Consider the following 22992-nt stretch of genomic DNA (forward strand, 5'->3'; position numbering starts at 1 on the left):
CTTTCAGAAGACACATTGAATTAAGGTCCCATCTGCTCTCTCAGGTGAACGTAAAAGATCCTATGGCACTATTTGTCCCTTAACCAACATGAAAAGCAGAAGATCAGATCATAACTTCATTGCTGTTTGCGGGAGCTTGTTGTGCACAAATTGGCTGCTATGTTTCCTACTTCACTGACTGTAATTCTAATAGTTGTGTTATGCTTAACATTCAAAATTGTCCCTAAGAAGTAAATTGGTTTTATACAACAGAACAAACTTAATTATTTATGTGCTTGCTGATTGTTATGGGACATATTGGGGTCATAAAAGGGGCTATATAAATGCAAGCCTTCCTTTTATTTGAAGAATAAGCTCTTTATGAAACTAGAATTATGGTAAGGTCATATCAAAATCTTGGTTATGCAGCAAATTGTCTGCACCTTAGTTCAGGAATCTTACTCCTCTCAATCCCTTTTTGAGTTGATCTGCTTGGACAATAAAATAAAGAGGGGAAAGCAGAGGTGTTCAGTTATCATGATATCATCTTCTCTCAACCGAAACAAATCATACAAATGGTATTACTGAGGAATTGAATTGACAATTATCTTCAGACACTATAAATGAGCAACATCTTTTCTCCTTTATTGCAGTGTTGTATACCACTGATCTCATCTTTGTAGTGAAGAATGGTCACCTTCAAGATGAAGACTAGGTTATTATTGTGCTTTGCTTAGATAAACCTTTTATTTATTTGTCTTTTCTAATTTATCAGAATGAGTAATACTTCATGTTAAACTCTCTTCCTGGCAGCTGAAGCTTTGGAGGACTTGATTCCTCGCTTTCACTCTGCACCCAACTGAATCATGGAATTGTTATGGTGTAGAAGGAGGCCATTTGGCCCATCGTATCTGCACCAGCTCTCCAAACGAGCATCATGATTTAGTGCCATTCTCCTGCTTTTTCCACTTATCCTTGCATATTGTTTCTATTCAAGTAATCATCTAATGCCCTCTTGAACGCCTCAATTGAACCTGCCTCCACCACACTTCCTGGCAGTGCATTCCAGACCCGAACCACACGCTGTGTGAAAAAGTTTTTTCTCACATCACATTTGCTTCTTTTGCAATATACTTTAATTCCATGCCCTCTCGTTCTCGATCCTTTGATGAGCGGGAACAGTTTCTCTCTATCTACTCTATCCAGCCCCCTCATGATTTTGAACACCTCTAACAAATCTCATCTTAGCCTTCTCCTCTCCAAGGAGAATAATCCCAACCTCTCCAATCTATCTTCATAACTCAAGTTTCTCATCCTTGGAACTATTCTTGTAACTCTCTTCTGCACTCACTCCAATGTGATCACTTCCTTCCTATAGTTTTCTCACTGGACACTATTTCAGTTCATGTTGCCAGCAGTGGGATCTCTGAGCGTTTAGAAAGGGACTGCTATTGGTAAATATATGTATCCCTGATATTTGTGGACTTTCATAGGAGAACCCAGAAAGCGTACTGAGAGCATGCTTCCACCAGAATGGGTCAGCAACTAGACTATTGGAACTACCTTTTATCAGCAAGGTCAACCAAACATGTTCAGTACTTACAAAACAACTCAATCTTTCATCTCTCCATGTTTAATCAGTCCCCACTCTTTCACGTGTGCCAGACAAGATATAAAAAAAACCTCTAAAAAATGGGCAAAAGGTTGGAGCAATCAAGAAATCAATCAAATTTACCATCAAGATTGAAATGTCTCCTCCCTAATGCCCAAGAAACCCGACTACTTGTTTGAGTTAAGAGTCCCACTGAGTGAATGAACTGAAAACCATGCTGGCTATTGACCAAGGATATTTGCAGGCCGTTTAACTCTGACTCTTGTGGTTTTCTAATGTCTTGAAGCCACAAAAAACCTGCAATAACAGCTTCAAGGCCAAAACTCCTGTCTTTGGGTAGAATTCGTTTTATCAAAGCCTTTGGTCAAATGTCATGTCTGTTGGTAAATGCTGAGTCAAAAAGTCACACAAGGGGATAAATTAATATTATTCTTTTCAGGCAATAAGGGGGGAATCCAAGATGCTACTATAGTAAGTAGCACAGAGTCCAGTTCTACGGAATATCATTTCTATGGCGTATTAAACTCTGGGAATTTGGTGAGAGAGGGAAGAGGTACTGTCCTGGCATTGTGAAAAAAAACAAAGGGCAGTCTGAGAGAGGGAGCGGGAGACAGCGAGACCTGAGAGCTGATGTCTAGAGGCATTAATTAAAATTAATAGTTTAAACAAGGTACAAACCAGCCTCAAAAAGAGGAAACAGTATTTTTTTTAGATTATGGGTGGGCAGCTGAGACCTCCTGTTTGCAATTCCTGTGCCATATGGGAACTTCAGGACACTGCCTGTGTCCTGGGGGACTATATGAGTAGGAAGTGTCTCCAACTTCTTGAGTTCAAGTTCAGGGTTTTTGAGGTTGAGAGGCAGCTGGTGTCTCTGAGAAGCTTCCGGAAGGATGAGAGTTCGCTGGATTGTACACTCCAAGAGGTGACTATCCTACAGACGGTGAGAGTTCAGGATAGGAGATTGGTGGCCAACCAGAAGGATAGAAAGAGGCAGAAAATGCAGGAGTCTTCGGGATGTGTGCCAGTCTCAAATTAGTACTCAGCATTGGAGAGCGCTGGGAGTGAGGACATCATGAAGGAGTGTAGTCTAGATGATGATACCAATGGGCAAGGGACTGCAGTCATTATAGGCGATTGGGGGGACAGACAGGCATTTCCATAACCATCATTGAGTCCCACATGGTGTTTTGCCTCTCTGGTGTCAGGTAAAGAACATCATGGAGAATGAGCCAGAAGTTGTGGTACACACCATAACCAACAACATAGAGAGGGCAGGTATTGAGGTCCTATAGTCAGATTTTCAGGAGCTAGAGAGGAACTTAAAACATAGGGACCTCAAAGGTAGTTATCTCTGGATTACTCCTAGTGCCATGCACCAGCGAGAGTAGGAATAGGAAGATAGGGAGAGTCAATTCTTGAGGCATGGTGCAGGATGGAGGGCTTCAGATTGTTGAGGCATTGACACCTGTTCTGCAGGAAGCAGCTATTCAAAAATGATTGGTTGTACATCAACAGGACTGTGACGAATGTCCTCGTGGGGATGTTCATTAGTTGATGGGGAGGATTTAAACTAAATTGGAAGGAATTTGGCACCAGCATGGAGAAGCAAAAAAGAGGAATAAGGTGCAGTAAAGAGTGAGAATATTGAATAGTTACTAAAGATGGAAGTAGTACTCTATTTGAAAGGAGTAGACTAAGAAGGACAATGAGGAATATAAACGCAATTTTAGAATGCATGTATGTAAATGCGCAAAGTGTGGTGAATAAGATTGGTGAGCTACAAACACAAACAGATGTGTGGGAATATGATATAGAAGCAATAACTAGAAACATGGCTTAAAAATGCTAAGGCATATTTAACATTCACAGGTGTAAAGTGTTCAGAAAAGGAAGGGAAGGGGAAAAGGGAGGAGGGGTGCCAGTACTGATTAAGGAAAACATTGTCGTGTTGAAAAGAGAGGATGTCCTTGAGATGGAAAGGACAGAATCCATTTGGTTACGTTTGGGAAGCAAGTAAGGTATGATCACCCTGATGGGAGTATCGTATAAGCCTTCCAATTGTGAGAAAGTGATAAAGGAGCAAATCTCCAGAGAAATCAGAGAGATGTACAAGAACTATAGAGCGCTGGTATGGGGGGACTTCAATTTCTCAAATATGGATCAGGATAATGTTAGAGTAAAGGGTAAGGAGGGGAAGGAATTTCTGAAAGATGTTCAGGATAACTTCCTTAACCAGTAAGTTCTAGGTCAAATAGGAAGGAGGCATTGGTGGATCTGGCACTGAGGAATGAGGTGGGCCAAGAGGACCAAACAACTATGTACATGGGTAAGAGTGATCTTCATATCTTAATTAGAGTTGTATGGAGAGCAAGGAACAATCTCAAGTAGAACTTCTAAACTGGAAGACTGCTAAATTTGATGGGATGAGAAGTGATTTAGCCAGGATCAAATGGAGCCAAAGTTTGACAAAAAAAAACTATAACAGAACAATGGGTGATCTCTGAGGAGGAGATGTTTCAGGTACAGGTTAGGTACCTTCCAACAAAAGGGAAAGGCAGGGATCCTTGGGTGATGAGGTTGATAGAGAATATGCTGAAACAAAAAAAAGGAGGGTGTATGATGCATGACAGGTGAATTCTTCAAGCAAGAACTAAACCAAATACAGTAAGTTGAGAGGACATGTGAAGAGAATAAGAATGGCAAAGGGAGAGTATGGGAATAGAATGGCAGTTAACATAAAAGGGAACTGAAAAATCTTCTACCAACATGTAAACGTTAAGTGTGTAGTAAGAGGCGAGATAGCCTATTAGGGCCAAAGAAGGTGATATATGCATAGAGGTGCAAGACAAGGTTAGAATATTGAATGTATCAGTGTTTACTAAGGAAGAGGATGCTGACAAAATATTGGTAGAAGCGGAGATGGTAGATGTTTTCCAATCTTCATTAGATACGAAGGAAGTGTCAGAGCATTGGAAAGTGGAAAATATGACATCCTTATTCCAGGAAGGGTATAAGGGCAGCGCCAGTAACTACAGGCTAGTCAGTGGGGTGTAAGGTCTTAGAAACAATAATCAAGGAAAAAATAACAGGCACATGGAGAGGTTTGGGTTAATGACGGAGAGCCAGCAAGGATTTGTAAAAGGCAGATCGTGTTTGACAAGTCTAATTGATATTTTTGATGAAGTAACAGAGGAGGTTACCAAAGGAAATGCAGTGGAAGTTGTCCAAATGGATTTTAGGACCGTGTTTGACAAAGTGCCACATGAATGACTGATAACAAAATGGAGGCTCACGGAATAGGAGGGCGAGTGTCAGCTTGGATAAAAAAAAAATTTGGCTAAAGGACAGAAAACAGCGAGTCATGACAAATGGTTGTTTTTCAGACTGAAGGAGAGTCGACGGTGTATTCCCCATTATATATGCATAGCCACACATACATAGCTGACCCTTGGGAACATATAAATATGCACATATATGCAATTTGCTTGAATATTGAAATACAGAGTAAAATTTTAAAATTTGCTGATGATAGCAACATTGGAAGCATGGCAAAAAGTGAGGATGATACCTAACGACAGGACATTAGCAGAATGGATGACAAGTGGCTGCTGAAATTTAATAGTGAAATGTGAGATGATGCAACTTTTGAAGAAGGTCCAGGAAATGGCAATGCAGATTTAATGGTACAGATCTAAAGAGTGTGCAGGACAGAGCAACCTGAGGTTCATGTGCATTGAACTTTGAAGGTGGCAGGACATATTGAGAGAGCAGTTAAAAGAAAGGAGAAAAGAAAGACATGCATTTATATGGCACTTTTCATGACCACTAGATGTCTCAAAGCGCTTTGCAGCCTTTGAAGTACTTTTGAAGAATGGTTACTGTTGTAATGTAGGACTCATGGCAGCCAATTTGCACAAAGCAAACTTGCACAAACAACAATATAACAATGAACAGTTAATCTGTTTTTTGTGATGTTGACTGAAGGATAAATATTGCCAGGTCACCAGGGATAACTCCCCTGCTTCTCTTTGAAATAGCGCCATGGAATTTTTTTACATCCACCCGAACAGACAGATGGGGCCTCGGTTTAACGTCTCATGTGTAAGACGTTAAACTGAGGCCCCAACAATGCAGCACTCCTTCAGTAAAGCACTGGAATGTCAGCCTTGATTTTTGTACAAAAGCTCTGGAGTGGGACTTGAACTCAGAACCTTGTGATTCAGAGGTGAGAGCACTACTTAACTTAGCGAATTATATGGGATTCATGGCTTCCTAAATCGAGGCATTGAGTTCAAAAGCAGGAAGCTATGCTGAACCTTTATAAAGCTCTGGTTAGGCCACAATGAGAGTACCGTGCCCGGTTCAGGTCACCACACTCTAGGAAGGATATGAAGGTCCTTGAGAGGGTGCAGAAGAGATTTACCAGAATGGTTCCAGGGATAAGGGATTTTAACTACAAGTTTAGGTTGGAGAAGATGAGGTTGTTCACCTTGGAGCAAATGAGAATGAGGGGAGACTTGATAGAGGTACACAAGATAATGACAGGTTTAGATAAGGTAGGCAAGGAAAAACTCTTCCTGTTGGCATGGTACAAGGACTAGGAGCCACCAATGTAAGGCTTGGGCAAGAGATGCAGGAACAGGAAGTACTTTGTCATGCAGCAAGTGGCAATAACCCAGAACCCACTGTCTCCAAGGGTGGTGGGGAGCAGAGACGATGAATGATTTCAAAAAGAAACTGAATGGACACTTGAGGCAAATAAACCTCAGAGACTCCGGGAATAAAGCAGGGAAATAGGACTAATTGGATTGCTCTACAGAAAGCTGACATGGACTCAATAGGCTGAATGGCCTCTATCTGTATTGTAATGACTCTAATGTAGAGCTTATTCTTTTATTGAGGTGGTGAGTGGAGGGCTGAGTCAAAGTTTCTCAAAAGCTGGAAGGTTTCGTACACTTAAGCGATACTTTCTTCTGGTCTCTATTATTCTCTCTGCTAGGCTGCCTTTGTCAAACTATAACTTGACCTGCCTTCACCAGTATTTCTGGTATCTGTGGCACGATCTGAGTTAGATGACATGGGTTGATTTTTGCTTTGAGCTCTTTACGAGCAGGCAGCAGTTAATTGCTGGCATGGGACCTGATCCATTCACCCTCATTCAACAGGAAATGTGTTCCCTCAATAGGTAACTTGCCAGTGCGAAGGCTGCAAATTGGGCAGTGCGGACCCACAGCAGCACCTTAAAGAGAGACCTTTAATTATCGAACGCACATTAAAATCAGCAGACAGTGTGGAAAAACCTACAGTAGCAAATAAGTTAAACTTAGGAGCCTTTAAGGTTCAATACACAGAAATAACTGCCAGAAAAACAGTTTACCAAATCTCCCTCCAGTCCTTACTCCAGGTGAGGATTCCTTTTAATTTTCGCTGGAAATGGCTGCCTTTGTGCCAATTTGGTGAATTGAGCAATTTGCTTTGGTCAATTATCCGTTGCACTATTTTGGTCCTGCTCCCACCCCATTTTTAAATTGCAAACAGGGACGCAGCAACACGAATGTCACCCCAGGATGCGGGAGCAAACGAATAGTTGACTCACCCTGAAGTCTGAGGAGACTTACCTGCAATGTGCAGCCAAACACACCAATCATCAACATGGCAATGGCTATGTAATCGGTAAAAACATCCCACCATGGTTTCAGCACTCGAAATGCAGGCTGATGGTCAGTAAACTGCTTAAACTCCGTGACGGGAATCATAGTTCCTGTGAAAATAAGATGAATTTAAGAAAAAAAAAATCGAAAACCTGTATAATCATGGGTGAATCCACGTTTGTTAGTTGTTAGGTGAGAGTCTGGCAACCGCCGTCAAAGCCGAATTTGCACACTAAGCCATTGAGCCGAAAATTGGATGTGTTGTTCAGTTCCGAGAGTGTTAATAAATGGGAGATGCCCACCTCATTAATATTAAGGTGACTGCTGTTTAACCCAGAGGTTTTACCTATAATACTGTGCACACACATATGGTTGCATCACCGCACACGTACTGCCTGCCATGTAAAATGTATCACGGTGTAAGAACCACTCCGAACCCCCTTCAGATGAGGTTTTAAGATGTGACCAGCGACTAAAGTGATCTAATACTTTCAGGAGTTTATAATTTGGTACAGGCAGGATCGAGTTAGTACATTAAACTTCAGTTAGGGATTGTGAGTGGTTCCCAGTGTGCTGATGATGGTAAAAGGTGCAGCTTTTCTCTTTCATCTTGGAAAGTTGCAATGTGAGAGAATTTCATTGGTTCGCTAAAGAAACCCCACTTTCTGTTTTTCAGCGCATCACATGAAAATGAACACCTGATTTAGCTTTGACACGGTCATACCGCATTTCATTTAGGCTCTGTTTGCTGCATGGTTAACTAACAGTTAAAAGGAGGTCTTTCATTAAAATTTGGTTGCAGCAATCTTATCGAGGTTTGATGAAGGTGAGGAATGCAGGTCTTCAGAAGTCTGACCTTGCCACACATTAATATTTCTCCACGTGCCACACCAGCCATCCCAGGTCTTTCTGAGTGTAAGACCATTAGACGTAGGAGCAGAAGCAGGCCATTCGGCCCACTGAGTCTGCTCCGCCTTTCAATGAGATCATGACTGACTTGATAATCCTCAACTCCACTTTCCTGCCTTTTCCCCATAGCCCTTGATTCCCTTACTGATTAAAAATCTGTCTATCTCAGCCTTGAATGTAAGACCATAAGACGTAGGAGCAGAAGTAGGCCTTACCAACTTAATGCAATTTGTTCCAGATCAATGGCTTTTTGCGCTGCATGCCTATGCCTAATAGGAAATGGATCAAGACTGCCCAGACTAATTTCATTTTGGATCATTTCAGCCAGCAGACATTAATCATTAGTAATAAAAACAGAAAGTGCTGGAAAAACTCAGCAGCCAAGGCAGGCATCTGAGGAGAGAGAAAAACAGAGTTAACCGGCAGGATTTACCAGTGCTGCTGAAGTCAATGGACTTTTGGCTGTCTTGTCACGTCTGCCGCTGTGGGACTGGAAAATCCTGCCCAATGTTTTGAGTCCAATACGACTCTTCTTCAGAACTCATTAATTTATATATAAACCAGGTCCCAGAGATTGAGGACTCCTGTTGAATGAACCCATTGATGTGGTGGCCAATTACAATTCCCTCAGGGAGTCTGGGTTGCTGTGACAACACACACTTTTGACATGCATGTTGTAGTCTGGAGCTATGAACAGTGATGGTGGAGGCTCCAGCTTCCTTTCCAATCACATGGCTGACCCAGAATCTCTCTCACATTAACTGCCTGTCATTGGCATGTATTGGAAGGGTTTGCAGCTTAATACTCAACCTGTATGGCTCTGTCATGAATGCACATTCCTTGGTCATCAAGCCCTGGGGTGAGACTTGAACCCAGAACTTCTGGCTCAGAGGCAGGGACGCTACCCACTGCTCCACAAAACCTTCTCTGCTGGGCCTGATACACAACACCAATTCCTCTGTTACTCTACGTTCTGGAATTTAATACATCATCTTTCTGACAGAGAACAGGAGCGTATTTTATACATTTGTTTCCTCTTGTTGCCTTTTAGGGTTCAGATTTTACCCATCTCTCTCTCTCTCTCTGCCTGTCGTTACAGTTGGTTCTCATTCTGTGCATCTACCCAATGGAACAATTTATTTCAAACTGAGCAGCTAAGGTGAGGGACCAAGGATTGAAACAGATGAGATAAATCAAAGGTATCAATTTGCTGGCATTAAGTATGGATTTTGAAGGATATAAGCAGAAGGAAGGATAGACAGCAGCAAGGGGGCTGTAGGATGGGGTGGAGGGGGTGAATTAAAGAGCATTTGGGATGATACATGTGTTAAATAAACAAAAAACAATGGCTGCTTGCCCATCAAGCACTTATCCTTGATGATAGAAAAGAGAGAGAAGAAAGATTGTGATAAACTTGTCTAGGTTTGTGAGAAAGATATTAGGAGGGCCTCTTTTGATACAAGAGTGGCAGCTATCTCTTGACTGGTGGGTTCAACAGCCACACAAGAGTTAAAGACGATGTACCTGATGAAGAGGAAAACAATAATCTTGAAACAACAAAGGAAAAAAATCTAAGAGTTCCAATTGTAGTCCGAGGAGATAGTACGGCAGGAATATCAATAGTAAGAACTAAAGATGGCGTCATCAGAATCACAGCTGGCAGCTGCTGTTTGATCTTTAGAGACTTAAAGGAACTGGGCCTTAGGAAGATTAAAAGAAAGAAGATTTTCATTGTCCCGCAGGGGTCATGGCGCAGTTGATGTAGTGATTCAGCCAATGCATTGAGAGGAAGAGTTTATAAGCACTTGACAGCATGAGATCTGAAGGAAGCTGCTGAACTGTAGAGTCGAAACATCAGCAAAAGAGCGCCACAGATTTGGATGTTGAGTGGAGGAGGCCATCGATATGAAGAAAGAAGGGTGGCAAAGCCCTAGGAAACCCCTGATTGAAGAATGAAGTTTCCATCAGAGAGAGTCATTTCAGAGGAAATTAGATAACTGTGAACATTGGTGAGAGACTATTCAATGGTAAATTGTTGAGCCATGCAGAATGTCAGGTCCTGTCAGATGCTTCACAGATGTTCAAGGTAAGAACAGATGAGTCATGAACATAATCAAGGTTAGGATTCTACAGATTTGTAACACTGGTAATAAGATGATGAGTGGAATACCCAGAACGAAGCTCATACTGATGATAATGGAACAGACCAGAAGATTCAAGGTAATGAATAATTGGAGAGTTAGCAGGAGCTTCCATAGAAAGTACCAGCATAAGGGTTATAATGGAATAATTAATAAGGTAAGGACAACTGTTGCCTGAGCATGAGTCAAGTTCCAAGGAGAAGAAAAGGCAGACTGAAGGTGAGAGATTAATGACAATGGCATGTTCAGGAACACACGTCTTGAGCATAATGGGAACATTCCTCTCAGAAGCACAACTCTTCTTGGAAGCCAGAGAGCAGATGATCTGGAGGGAGCTGACAGGGTCAAATCTTGATGTTGGTCATGCGGGCAAAGGGGGGTGATGGAAGGAAGTGCCTATCATCACAATTAGCATTGCAGGAGAAAGGTGAAGCCATTCATGAGCACCAGTACATGTCTTGCATCTCTACGGCGTAGTGCATTGATCCACCAACCTGGCCCCGGTTTTTTAATTGCATTTTTGAATATGTTGCCTCATACTGGAGGATACTTGTAAGGGTTTTGATAGTTTCTTCGGAACCATCATCCTTGTGCATCAGAAGGATATTCGGTTCTGGGGAGCATCACAGCGGAGGCTGATCCCGTACTTACCCAAGATCCTAACACACACAGAAATATAAGCACTCCAAAAAGATCAGAAACAAGGATCCAGCAAGATTTTTCTCACCTTCCTATTTCTTAAGAGCCTCTCGCTCTACTGACCACCACCTCCACCTTTCCCCACAATCCCCATCAAGGTTGAATTTAGCAAACTCAGCACAGACCAGATTCGTCTGGGATGTTCTTAGCCTGCTGCGTTCAGTGCAGTACACCCCACATTAATCCCACTGCAGAAACAAAGCAATAACGGCCTCTTCACCGTTGTCTTCATTCCCACTCACTGTCACTCATAAACATTCTTGATTAAAGGTCAGGGAATTTCAGTATTTGTGTTTTGCAGACATCTACTAAGAGTGCTGTTCTTCCCTTCTAAAGGGCCTTGGATATTGTAGCATGCAAAATGAAACAGAGTCACAAGTACGCACGTGGGACCGACATCTAGCGATTAGGAGCAAATGGTTTCCAATCTGCCAAAAAGAAAATAAATAAATAAATGAATAAATGCTTGAACTATTGTTAGTTTGGATTTAGAAAATGTATCCACAGAGAAGTCTGAATTGGAAACTCATATGTTTAAGCACAAAGCATCTCTCTGATTCAGCATTTTTTTCCAATACTAAGTCGAGTCAACTAGAGGAAACTACTTTCCAATTCAGGCACCCAGTGTCAGCATAAAATATTCCCAGAACCAAATATGCGATGGTTAGATGCAGAGTAAAGCTCCTTCTGGTCTGGTTTGAGACGGTTGGGACTTATTTCATACAAGCACCACTGAAGGTGGCTTTCATACAATCAGCATGGACTGCATTTGAGTTCTAGACCCTGTAGCGACAAGCCAGTTCTAATCACCAGCACCAATAAGAGTGTCTCCAGACTCCAGTGTTAGTAACCCGAGCCTGTACGGAATTTTAATTATCTTTTACACTTACCTACAGGGAAGGGCTGCTTCTTGCAACAGCAAACAAAAAGGGCTGATGCTTAATTCTATAAATTTTCTTTTTCCAGATCTCCAGATGTTCCAGATCTCAAAACCTGCAAAACACAAAAGGGTAAATGTCTTGTAAAGCTGCTGGAGCAATGGAAAAATAAATAGCGCAATAAAAAGATCCAGCTGACCTGTTACAAGACCTCTTCTTGGCTCAGATTCAGTTCAGATGGAAAAGCATTCATATATGCTAATGCTCTGAATAGTTATGATATGATCTAATTTTTGCACAATTGCACATAGTCATAAAATGATACGGCATGGTAGGAGACTATTTGACCCAACGTACCTGTGCTGGCTCTTCAGAAAGACTATCCAATTAGTCCCACTTCCCTGCTCTTTCCCCATAACCCACCAATTTTTTCCCCCTGTCAAGTTCTAATCCAATTCCATTTTGAAAGCGAATATCAAATCTGCTTCTGCCACCCTTTTAGGCAGTGCATTTCAGATCATAGCAACTTGCTATGTAAATGCTTCTTCTCCTCACGTGGTCTCTGGTTCTTTTGCCAATTGTTCATGATTTTGAATGTCTCCATCAAAGCTTCCATTAATCTTCGCTGCTGCAAGGAGAACAATCCCAATTTCTCTATTCTCTCCACCTAATTGAAATCTTTCATCTCTGGTATGATTCCAGTAAATCTCCTTTGCACCCCTTTTAAGACCATGAGAGCCTTGCTAAAGTGTAGTGCCCAGAATCGACCCCAATGCTTCAGCTTCAGCCTAACCAGGCTTTATAAAATTTTGGTACAATATCTTTGCTTTTGTACTCTATTCCTCTATTATTAAACCCAAGGATTCCATTCCACCTTTTTCACAGCCTTCTCAACTTGACCTTCAAAGAATTGTGCACACTCCCTGTGAATCTCTGTTTCTGCACCCCCTTTTATAATTCTACCATTTAGTTTTTATGGCCTCTCCTCATTCTTCCTCCCAAATGAACCACTTTGCACTTCTCTGCATTAGATTGCATTTGCTTTCAATCTGCCCATTTCACCAGTCTGTCTGTGTCCTCCTGAAGTCTGTAATGATCCTCCTCATTTACTACATTTCCAAGGTTCATGTCATCTACAAACTTTGAAACTATGCTCTGTATACCCAAGTCCAGGTCATTAATGTGTCAAAACGTACTGCAGTCTCAGTGCCAACCCTTGGGGGAGCATCACTTTACACTTTCCTCTGCTCTGAAAACAACTATTCACCACTACTCTCTGCTTTCTGCCCTATCGCCGAATTTGTATCCAAACTGGTATTGTCCCTTTGTTCTTTTAATCTTGCTAACAAGTCCATTATGTGGGACTTTGTTGAACGTCTTTCAAAACTCCATAAGCACAAAATGAACCCCACTACCTTCATCAACCCTCTCTGTTACTTCATCAAAGAACCCAATCATGTTAGTCAAACACAATTTGTCTTGAACAGATGTATGTCTACTTTCAATTATTAATGCAATCTGTGTCAGTACAAAGTAAAATAGTGACACTAGTTCTAGGCTTTACCAGGTCATTAGGCCACCTAGTCTACCCCTTCAAATCTATCTTTAGTTTCCTTATAACCACAAAGAGTGCAAAACCCTCAGAAAGAATTTGTATCTGAAAAAACAACTGACACATGTTTTTGCAACATCTGCTGCCAGAGACAGAATTCCTTTATTGAAAGGGTGCAGGATTCTTTAGGATTCTCACAGAAATAGCTCAATGCGATAATACAGTGGAAACATTCATGGGAGTGGGTGTTTGGGAGGTGGGGTATGAGGCAAATTGGCCAATTTCCCACATGGCCAGTCCACCCAGGCGCTGCCTGACTTGCTGGGTGTCTTCAACATTTTCAGTTTTTAGCCCAGAACCCCCTTCAATATCGGGGAATTCTTCATTGCTGTGGTTCAGTGGGTAGTACTGTTGCCTCCGAGTCAGAAGGTTGTGGATTCAAGTCCCAATCTTGGACATGAGCACAAAGATCAAAGCTGACACTCCAGTGGAGTATTGAGGCACCATATTTCAGATGAGATGTTAAACCGAGTCCCTGTCTGCCCTATCAGCTAGACGGAAAAAATCCATTGCTCTATTTCGAAGAAGAACAGGGGGGTTATCCCCGGTGTCCTGGACAATATTTATCCCTTGATCAACATCACAAAAACATATTATCTGGTCGTTATCATATTGCTGTTTTTGGGAGTATGTGTGCTGAAAGGCTGCTGTGCTTCTTATGTTACAACAGCGACTCCAGCTCAAAAGCATTTCATTGGTTATAAAGTAACTCAGGATGTCTGGCGGTCATGAAAGACACTCTGTTACGACCACAGCTGATGTTAATCTGAGCAAGCCGGACCTCAGATCGAAATCCATCTTGGCTGATCATAATCTTTTTTTTGTATTGTGAAAATGTGGATGGATAGTTAGTGAACACAGAAGCACAGGACTTCAGTGATAACTTTTAAAATTCGAAAAATTAAAATTTTATTAAAAGAAAAGATAAAACTTAAGCACACAAGATAACAGATACACAATTAAAAAAGATCTTACAAAATAACCGCAAAAATGTTTTACCAAAGGTACACAATGAGATTATCTTTTCAGCAATAGCCCTCATAGATTCTTAACTGTAAAATCCTGGAAATACAACCCAAATCAAGAAATTGCCTTTCACTATAACCGAAAGTACAATCCACGAACACCCAGAACCAAAACACACTGATGTGGCTTTCTGAAGGCAGATTCAAAACAAACTGTTTCACAGGACAAATATTCTCCTGGCCTGAGATTGAGTTGCTTCCTTCAATTCAAAACCCTGTCACAGCCAAAACAAATGAGCTGGGCCTTCAGCAAGGCATCCCCTAATAGCAAATCACTCCCGCTGAAAATCTGCTCTCATAAAAACTGTTATGACATGGCACATAATATGTGCCAGGCTGGCTAAATTCATGAGGGAAACTTGGTCGCGCTATCACGACGGTTTTGCAATTTGTATTTATTATGACATGTGAGCACTGAATTCAGGAGTAAAAAGCCCACCAAGACCTTTAGCGGTTTCAAAAATTAAATTAAAATATTTATTAACAAAATATAAAGGATTTCAAACACATACATAAGACTACAATTACTTACTACTATAATAACTCCAAAAATTCCTAATTAACCTGACTCCCAGTTACACTCCTTTAAGGCAACAGTCCAAATAGATTTTAGATTTAAGGCAGAACCAGTAAATTAGCACAATACCCACTTGATAGTAGAATTCCAAGTGGCTTTTCCCCAACTTCAGTTTCGTTATATAGCAGACTTATGTACCAATGCTGGAAGCTTCATTAAGGCTATTTCACACACTCCTGTTAGATATTACATGGCTTTCTGATACATAGCCTTTCATTCTCCTTTATATAAGTTTCTCTCCTTTTAATAAATAAATTATATTGTTCCATATGTCTTTGAAACTGTATCTTCCTCATAACATAAAAGCTTTCATGTTGCCAATATTGCCAGTAACCTTTGGGGGAAATTAACACATTCCTTAGCCTTGCTTATCTGGTTAGTTGTATACAGATAACAAGCCCTTTGAAATCCAAATATCCCTTCATTTATCTAAAAATGCAAATTCCCTTCACACCTTACATGCTAAGCCAGTATCCATGTTTACTCATTAGCATGTTAAGCACCTAGCTTCTATTGATGATTTCAAACTTGCAGTCAACTTGACTCCAAATATAATTAAATCACACACAGACCCAGCTATACTTACCCCCATATAGCTACTTCAAAATAAACCAGAAAAATATTATGAAAATTATTATACTTTCATTACAATTATTATACTTTTATTCCCCTTTCATTTTTGTTCTCCATTGTCTTCGCAAATCCCTTAGATCCCCAATTATTAAAACCTTTTATGTTCCTATGTTACCTCTATTTTGGATCAATAAAATTTAAAATGTCTGCCCCTGTTTACTCATGAATCTCCTGTAAGATGCAAATGTTCAGTTATACCTTTGAACCTCTTTTGAAATGCAATAGCTACACAACAGTTTCAACACTTAACCCGCAATGTAACGTTCAAATCTACTCTGTTTACTTGTAAACTAAAACCCACCACTAGACTCCCTTAGACTCCATAGACCATTTGACTTCCAAGCCTCTCCTTTGATTAACCCTGGACACAGACAGACACAGCTTCCCTTACTTACACAGAATATATACACAAACACACAAAAAAAAAACAAATATATACAAATAATCACAACTCTTATGAACCTATTCATGGCTATCACCCTCTGGCTAGAACAAGTTGTCAATTTCCGATTTTCTTTTATTCCATTTACTTTTAAATAGTTAGACAAAGTTAGACCAACAATAAATGCAGAGAACTTTGCATCTGTCTTTACAAAGGAAGAACTTGCTACTCAGGCTGAGGTGAGAGAGGAGGTAACTGGTACACTAGAACTTACAATTGAGTGGAAGGAAGAAGTATTGGAAAGTTTATCTTTATTTAAAATAGATATGGTACCAGAACCAGATGAGCTGCATCTAAGGGTACTGAGGGAAGTGTGGGTGGAAATTGCAGAGGCGCTAGTAATAATCTTCCAGCCTTCCTTAGACATAGGAGAGGGGCCAGAGGACTGGAGAATTGTGAATGTTACATCCTTGTTCAAGGGTGCAAGGATAAAGCTGGCAACTACAGGCCAGTCAGTTTGACTTCAGTGGTAGGGAAACTTCTGGAAACTATAGTATGTGATAAAATCAATAATCACTTAGACAAGCATGAATTCATCAATCGAAAATCATGTTTAACTAACTTGCTGGAGTTTTTTGAGGAGGTAACAGAGAAGGTTGATAAATGAAGCACTGTTGATGTGGTGTATATGGATTTTCAAAAGGTATTTGATATAGTGCCACACAACAGACTTGTGAGCAAAATTCTAGGTCATGGAATAAAAGGGAAAGTAGTAACTTGGATAAGAAATTGGCTGAGCGACAGAAACAGAGAATATTGATAAATGATTGTTTTTTAGATTGGAGGAAGGTTTCTAGTGGAGTTCCTCGGCCCTTGCTCTTCCCGATATATATTAATGACCGAGACTGTAGTGTGCAGGGCATAAGTTCAAAATTTGCAGATGATACAAAGATTGGAAAAGTTGTCAACTGTGATAGGGTTAGTCTGGAACTTCAAAAGGACATAGCCATGTTGGCGGATTGGACAGATGAAGTTCAATGCAGAGAAGTGTGAGGTGATTCATTTTGGCAGGAAAAATATGGTGTGACAGTTTCAATAAAGGGAGAGCCTCTAAAGGAGGTGCAGGACAGAGGGACCTTGGTGTATATGTACATAGGTCATTGAAGATGGCAGGGCATGTTGAGAGAGCAGTTAATAAAGCATATGGTACTTAGGCTTTATTAATGGGGCATTGAGTATAAGAGTAAGGTTGTCATGTTGAACTTGTGTAAGACACTAGTTAGGCCTCATCTGGAGTATTGCATCCAGTTCTGGGCGCCATACTAGATGGAGGATGTGAAGGCATTGGAGACAGTACAGAGGAGATTCACAAGAATGATTCCCAGGATGAAGAACTGTAGCTATGAGAATAGATTGGAGAGGCTGGGACTGTTTTCCTTGGAGAAAAGAAGGCTGAGAAGACACTTGATTGAGATATTCAAGATCCTGAGGAGTATGGACAGGGTAAATAGTGAGAAACTTTTCCCACTCAAGAGAACATCAAGGACTAGAGGGCACAGCTTCAAAATAATTGGCAAAAGGAGTAAAGGTGATGTGAGGAAATTTTTTTTCACCCAAAGGGTGGTTGGAGTCTGGAACAAACTCCCTGAAATGATGGTGGAGGCAGGTTCGATCGAGGTATTGAAAAGGGAATTGGATTGCTAGCCAGAAAGAGAGAATGTGCAAGGTTACGGGGATAAGGCAGGAGAGTGGGACTGGGTGGAATGCTCTTTCAGAGAGTCAGTACAGACCCGATGGGCCGAACGGCCTTCTTCTGCACTGTAAAGATCCTATGATACTGTGAGAAGATAATGTGCACTGGTGTATCAAACAAAGGAATAGTGGGCTTCACCATGCATTCAATAGAATTCTTAATCACAATTGCATTGTCATGCAAAGATGTGGAGTGGAGACTATTTGTTTCTCTCCTGGGATGGAAGCAAAATAAAATTAGAGGAACAGGGGCTAGATTTTACAGTCCCCATTGCTGGGCGTGGTTTCAGCTGCGGGTTGAGGGGAGTGGCACATAAAATATGACAGCTGGCTAACCCACTGCCTTCCTGCCCATCCCCATGCCTTGACTTGATCCCCATAACAATAGGAAGACAACGCTGAAATTGGCAGGTTGCCTGCCTATTTAAATAAATCGTTAATGAGCAATTGAGCTTGTTACCAAACTAACTGACCCAAAAAATACACTGCCCACATCATAAAATGCATTGTTAATGGGGGTGCCCTGAGAGCATCAGGGGCACATTTTCTCATCCCAGCCAATGTGTTAAGCTCCCCTTTGTTCCTCCCCACCTGGCCTTGAAAACCCATTTCCACCCTCCTAGCAATCCCCACCTCCCTGCCCACCCCCCCACCCCCCCCACATCTCAGCCCCTCCCTATGCTCCCCAATCCCTTCCTGCTCAAAAAGCCCAGGATTTACCACAGGCTGGGATCCATTGATCTTCTCGGTGGTCCTGCTTGCAGTCCCGGCAGCGGCCACTACAGAGCTCTGGCGCTGCTGCGACTGGCGGAGCTTCTAGCCAATCAGATTGGCCGGCAGCTCTTGAGGGTGGGACTTCATCCCACTGAGGGGCTGAAGTCCAATCCTCACCCGCTTAAGGCCACCCGCAGTGTGTTTTCACTGTGGGGCGGGGCGCTTGTTGAGCATTGGTCAGTTTGACACCAACTTTAATTCCGGGGGTGGCATGGGGAGGTGAGCAATAACCACCAGTCTCCCCTTCCTCCAACGGTAACCCCTAGGATGTTGATAGTGATAGTGACAACCAGAATGTTTTGACAAAATTGGCAGTTTCAAGGGTGTTGCAACATTACACTTACAGGAGAATGCAGGTCATCAACTGACCTGGTACATTTTGCACAATGCAATTACCAGCAGCAAAAAGGATAATTGGTGAAAGATTCTGCACTACAGAAACTGTGGAAAACCATAATTGAAGGCTGGCCTGATTCAATTCAGAATGTCCATGAACACGTGAGACCATTTTGGACTTACCGGGATGAGCTAGACATCTCCCGGGGAGCCATTTTTAAAGTCAGGCAGCTCATCATACCGCAATCTTTGCGACCTGATATTCTTCAACTTCTTCAACAACTTCATCAATCACACGCGGGCATAGATCGGATGAGAAGACTCATAAGAGAGACAGTCTATTGGCCGGGTATGAACAATAACATTGACATCGTCGTCAAAAAGTGCGAGGCTTGTCAAGAGCATATCCAAGTTAGCACTAAAGAACCACTGATTTCACATGAAGCCCTACCCATCCTTGGTCCAAAATCGCATCCGCCCTCTTTCATGTCCATGGCACTGACTTCATCGCCATTGCTATTATTTTACCAAGTTCCCCATTACTCGACAATTGCACCATTCATCAAGCACAATTGTTGCGTACACGGATAATGGCCTGCAATTTATTGGTAAGCCATTTCAGGATATTTGTGAGAAGTGGAACATCAATCGCACTACTTCTACTCCTCACTAGACCTAACGGCCTAGCTGAACGAATGATTCACATGATGAAATCCCTGATTCACAAATATAGACAGACCAAGCAATATCTACACATTCCAATGTTACATCTGAGAGCGACTCCTTTGAGTGAAACTATTCCATCACCGGCAGAGCTCATGGGCAGAACTTTACAGCCCTGTGGGAAAGTAAAATCCTGCTGCTGTAAAATTCTGCCCCATGTTTGGCAGACTAGTGCATACCAATCCACCTACTCTAACCCATTGTACTCTCTCAGGAGCTAGAGAGCAACTTTGAAAACTGCAAGAGAAGATAACCAACATGCATGATAAAAATGCAGAATTGTCAAGTTTACTGTTGTGTCAACAAATTTACATCTAGGATCCCATAGCAAGCAGCTGAGGTGACAAGGATTTGTTTGGAACCAAAGTTCTTTGAAGTCACTATGCACAAAGGTGCAGTAGTGAGGCGTAACCGAGGACAAATCAGATCCATTCCAGCTCTTCAACCACCGTTCAGTCCTATTGCATCTAGGACAAGATCCCAAACAAAACCAGGAAAAACATCCAAAAATGACAATCCCACAGATCCCTGTGAGCAAGTAAAGACACCTCCAGACTAGGTTATCATCACAAGATCTGGGCATACCAGCAGATTACCTTTACGCATTAGAAACTCATAGATTCACCAGTCCTGTACTCTTATGTAATGATAACTAAACATGAATATGTATTGTAAATAGTTATACTTCTTTGGAAGGGGGGGGGAAATATCTTTAAAAAGGGGGGATGTTGTAACATGCTTTTAAGGGATAGCAGCATGGCATCACTGGAAGGTAAGTGTGTCATATGTGATCCAGTCTCAGTTTCACTTTTGCCTATGAGCAGAACATAGCATGCACAGCTCTGCTGCTGATGTCTTTAAGCTTTCTATCTTTGTATATATGTTCTCTGTGCCTAGTCTAAATAAATGAACCCACATGTTTACACAATCCCTTATGAGTGACTGGTGCCTTTATATCATTATAAAAACATGTCAGCAGTTGCCTCACATCATTATCCATTCAGTCATTTCATCACCCCTGTCTTCCACAGTATCACAAATCTCATCTTTTCTTCCTTTTCTACCCCTTTTTCCCTGGCTTTATATTTGCTTAAAAATTGCTAATCTTGAACATTTTACATATTTGGTTAAAGGCCATCGACCTGAAATATTAACTCTTGTATTTCTCTCCACAGATGCTACCTGCCTGCCCCAGAGCATTTTCTGCTTCTAGTTCACATTTCCAGTACCGCAGAGAATTGAAGGGTCAGACTCGGGTTCAGCAGCAGATCTTGTGTACTGCAGTCTCAATTAATTCTTTTTACAACTCTAAACTAGCCTTTTTTGTACTAGAAATACATTGACAAAGCATCGCAGGTAGGACAAATTCTGTACCTAACACATATGCTTTCCAGCAAGGTCACTTGGCATTGGTCAGGAGTGAAAACCTTGTTAATTTAACTTCCTCCCCCACCCCCCCACCCCACCCCAAAAGCCCCAATTCAGCTCAGAGCACCGGAGCTAACTAATGTCCTCATCATTTCCCTGACTGGGATTATTTAATTTAGCATAGACCAGAAATTGAACCTGGGTTATTCAGTCATCCACATGAGCTACCAATATAGAATACAAGTATCTGTATCCATTGGGCTAACCTAATAACTCCTTTTTGCCATTCTTTCTTCATGATTACACAATAACATCAGTGCTTCCATGTATTCTTTTGTTGGACTGAAGCATTGCTGTTTTTTTTTAAGGAACTGTCTGTCCCTCACACACTTCCTGGGAAGATGCAGAAGAAAGCTCTCTGTATTCCGTTCCACTGAGATTTCTTAATTATTAGAAGATGGCTCCAGTTTATTTTTTTCCATTTCCTGTATCAACAACTTAGGGATTTTGGGTGTGGTTCAACAATGTTTCAGTGCTGAATTGCAGATGATTTTTTTTGCCGCAGACTAATTTGGGACTGGGTTGATTCTGCTCAAATTAATTTCTCATTGGATGCTTAAAATTAGCAGATAGAAGAGATTTTCAGCTGGAGAGGTTTAACTGACATCCATGTCCCCTGACCAAATCCCAGAGGCAAATCACAGCTCTCAAAAGATGCTATCAAAAGGGTTGAATTAATTATTCTGTTTCATCGTTTGAAGTCAGCTTTTCTCCCTCCCACCCAGCCACCCACAATTGTCTCTAATTCTCCCCAGCAAGCATTATTCTCCAGCTGAAAAGAGTTGGCCTAGAAATTTACCAGCAGACCCCTTCCGATGCCAGTCTGTCACAGTCTGCCAGTGAACGCCCTGAGTTTACTCCTCCTTTTATTTATGGATGCATCTCGATCCCCCCTCCTGGCCCCTGCCCTGACAGTGTACCTGAGATAAGAGGCTTTCTATATCTGGAGACTTGCTACCACAAGTCTTTAACTGACAACTATAACAAAACACATGGCAGGATCAATGCAGTATGCCATTACAAAGCCTACATTGCTTTTTAAATCATGAATTACAAAACCTTCTATTATTCCCTGTTAAGGTACACAGGTGAAGGGCATTGTTTAATTGACTACTTAGAGCTCTTATAAAGAGAGACTCCTTTCATAACCAATGGGCACACAGGGGTTGGAGTGTATCATTGGCTCCCAAAACGATATTTTAATTTGATTTATCTGAAAAGGCTCCTTTATTTTTTCCTTAGTTACAGTGCCCCTTTAAGGAGCTGTCAGTTTGTTTAAATTAGTTAATTTTATTTATTTGCCAATTTGTTTAATAGATTTACTCAAAAGAGCATAAAGAGAGACTCCTTCCATGACTGATGGGCACCAAGGCCTTTCCTCACCCCACAAAATGACATTCTGATTTAATTTGGCAAAGGTTCCTTAAATTCTTTTCATTAGTCACAGTGCCCCTTGGGACTATCATTTGGTTTATTGGTTTCATTGGATTTTTAAAAATCAGTTATTCGGTTAATTGATCAGCTCAAAAAAGTATAAAAAATATAAAGAGACTGCTGAGACACTGTTGGTAGTAGGTAGGTAATGCTGCATCCTGTGAGTAAACCTAAGAAAACAATTTTTTTCTAGTTTCATACCTCACCATCTGGCTTGGGATCCAATTATCATTCTCTTCCCCTCCCTGCTCACTTTGGGTACTACTATTTGGTGGGATATAGTGGTGAACTGGAATGATAGTGGCAAAATGCTCCGATGTTTTTTTGGTCAGTCATGCAGTTTATTTGGGAAAAGTTCCTGGTGCCTGTTAGCAAGTGCTCAAGTTGTCGAACAACCCTGTGCACAAGATAACCAGGTGACTTTCAGTGAGTTAACACCAAGGTGGC

The 22992-nt window shown here is 41.4% G+C and overlaps 1 protein-coding gene across 2 annotated transcripts in view; it reads right to left on the reverse strand.

Moving 5' to 3' along the window:
* lrrc8c (leucine rich repeat containing 8 VRAC subunit C) overlaps nt 1–22992 on the reverse strand; it is a 43193-nt gene that overhangs the window by 7641 nt on the left and 12560 nt on the right. Inside the window, exons 2-3 of one of the 2 annotated variants that reach the window (XM_041208151.1) lie at nt 11882–11984; nt 7210–7352 (exon numbers count right to left, since the gene is read on the reverse strand). In XM_041208151.1, coding sequence (XP_041064085.1) covers nt 7210–7347 — 138 coding nt within the window. In that variant the 5' untranslated portion in view covers nt 7348–7352; nt 11882–11984. Of the gene's footprint in view, nt 1–7209; nt 7353–11377; nt 11422–11881; nt 11985–22992 lie in introns of those variants that run through there. The other variant, XM_041208150.1, reaches the window with a different exon arrangement.

The sequence above is a fragment of the Carcharodon carcharias genome, chromosome 16, assembly GCF_017639515.1.
Source record: "Carcharodon carcharias isolate sCarCar2 chromosome 16, sCarCar2.pri, whole genome shotgun sequence".
In the NCBI taxonomy this organism is placed as follows: domain Eukaryota; kingdom Metazoa; phylum Chordata; class Chondrichthyes; order Lamniformes; family Lamnidae; genus Carcharodon; species Carcharodon carcharias.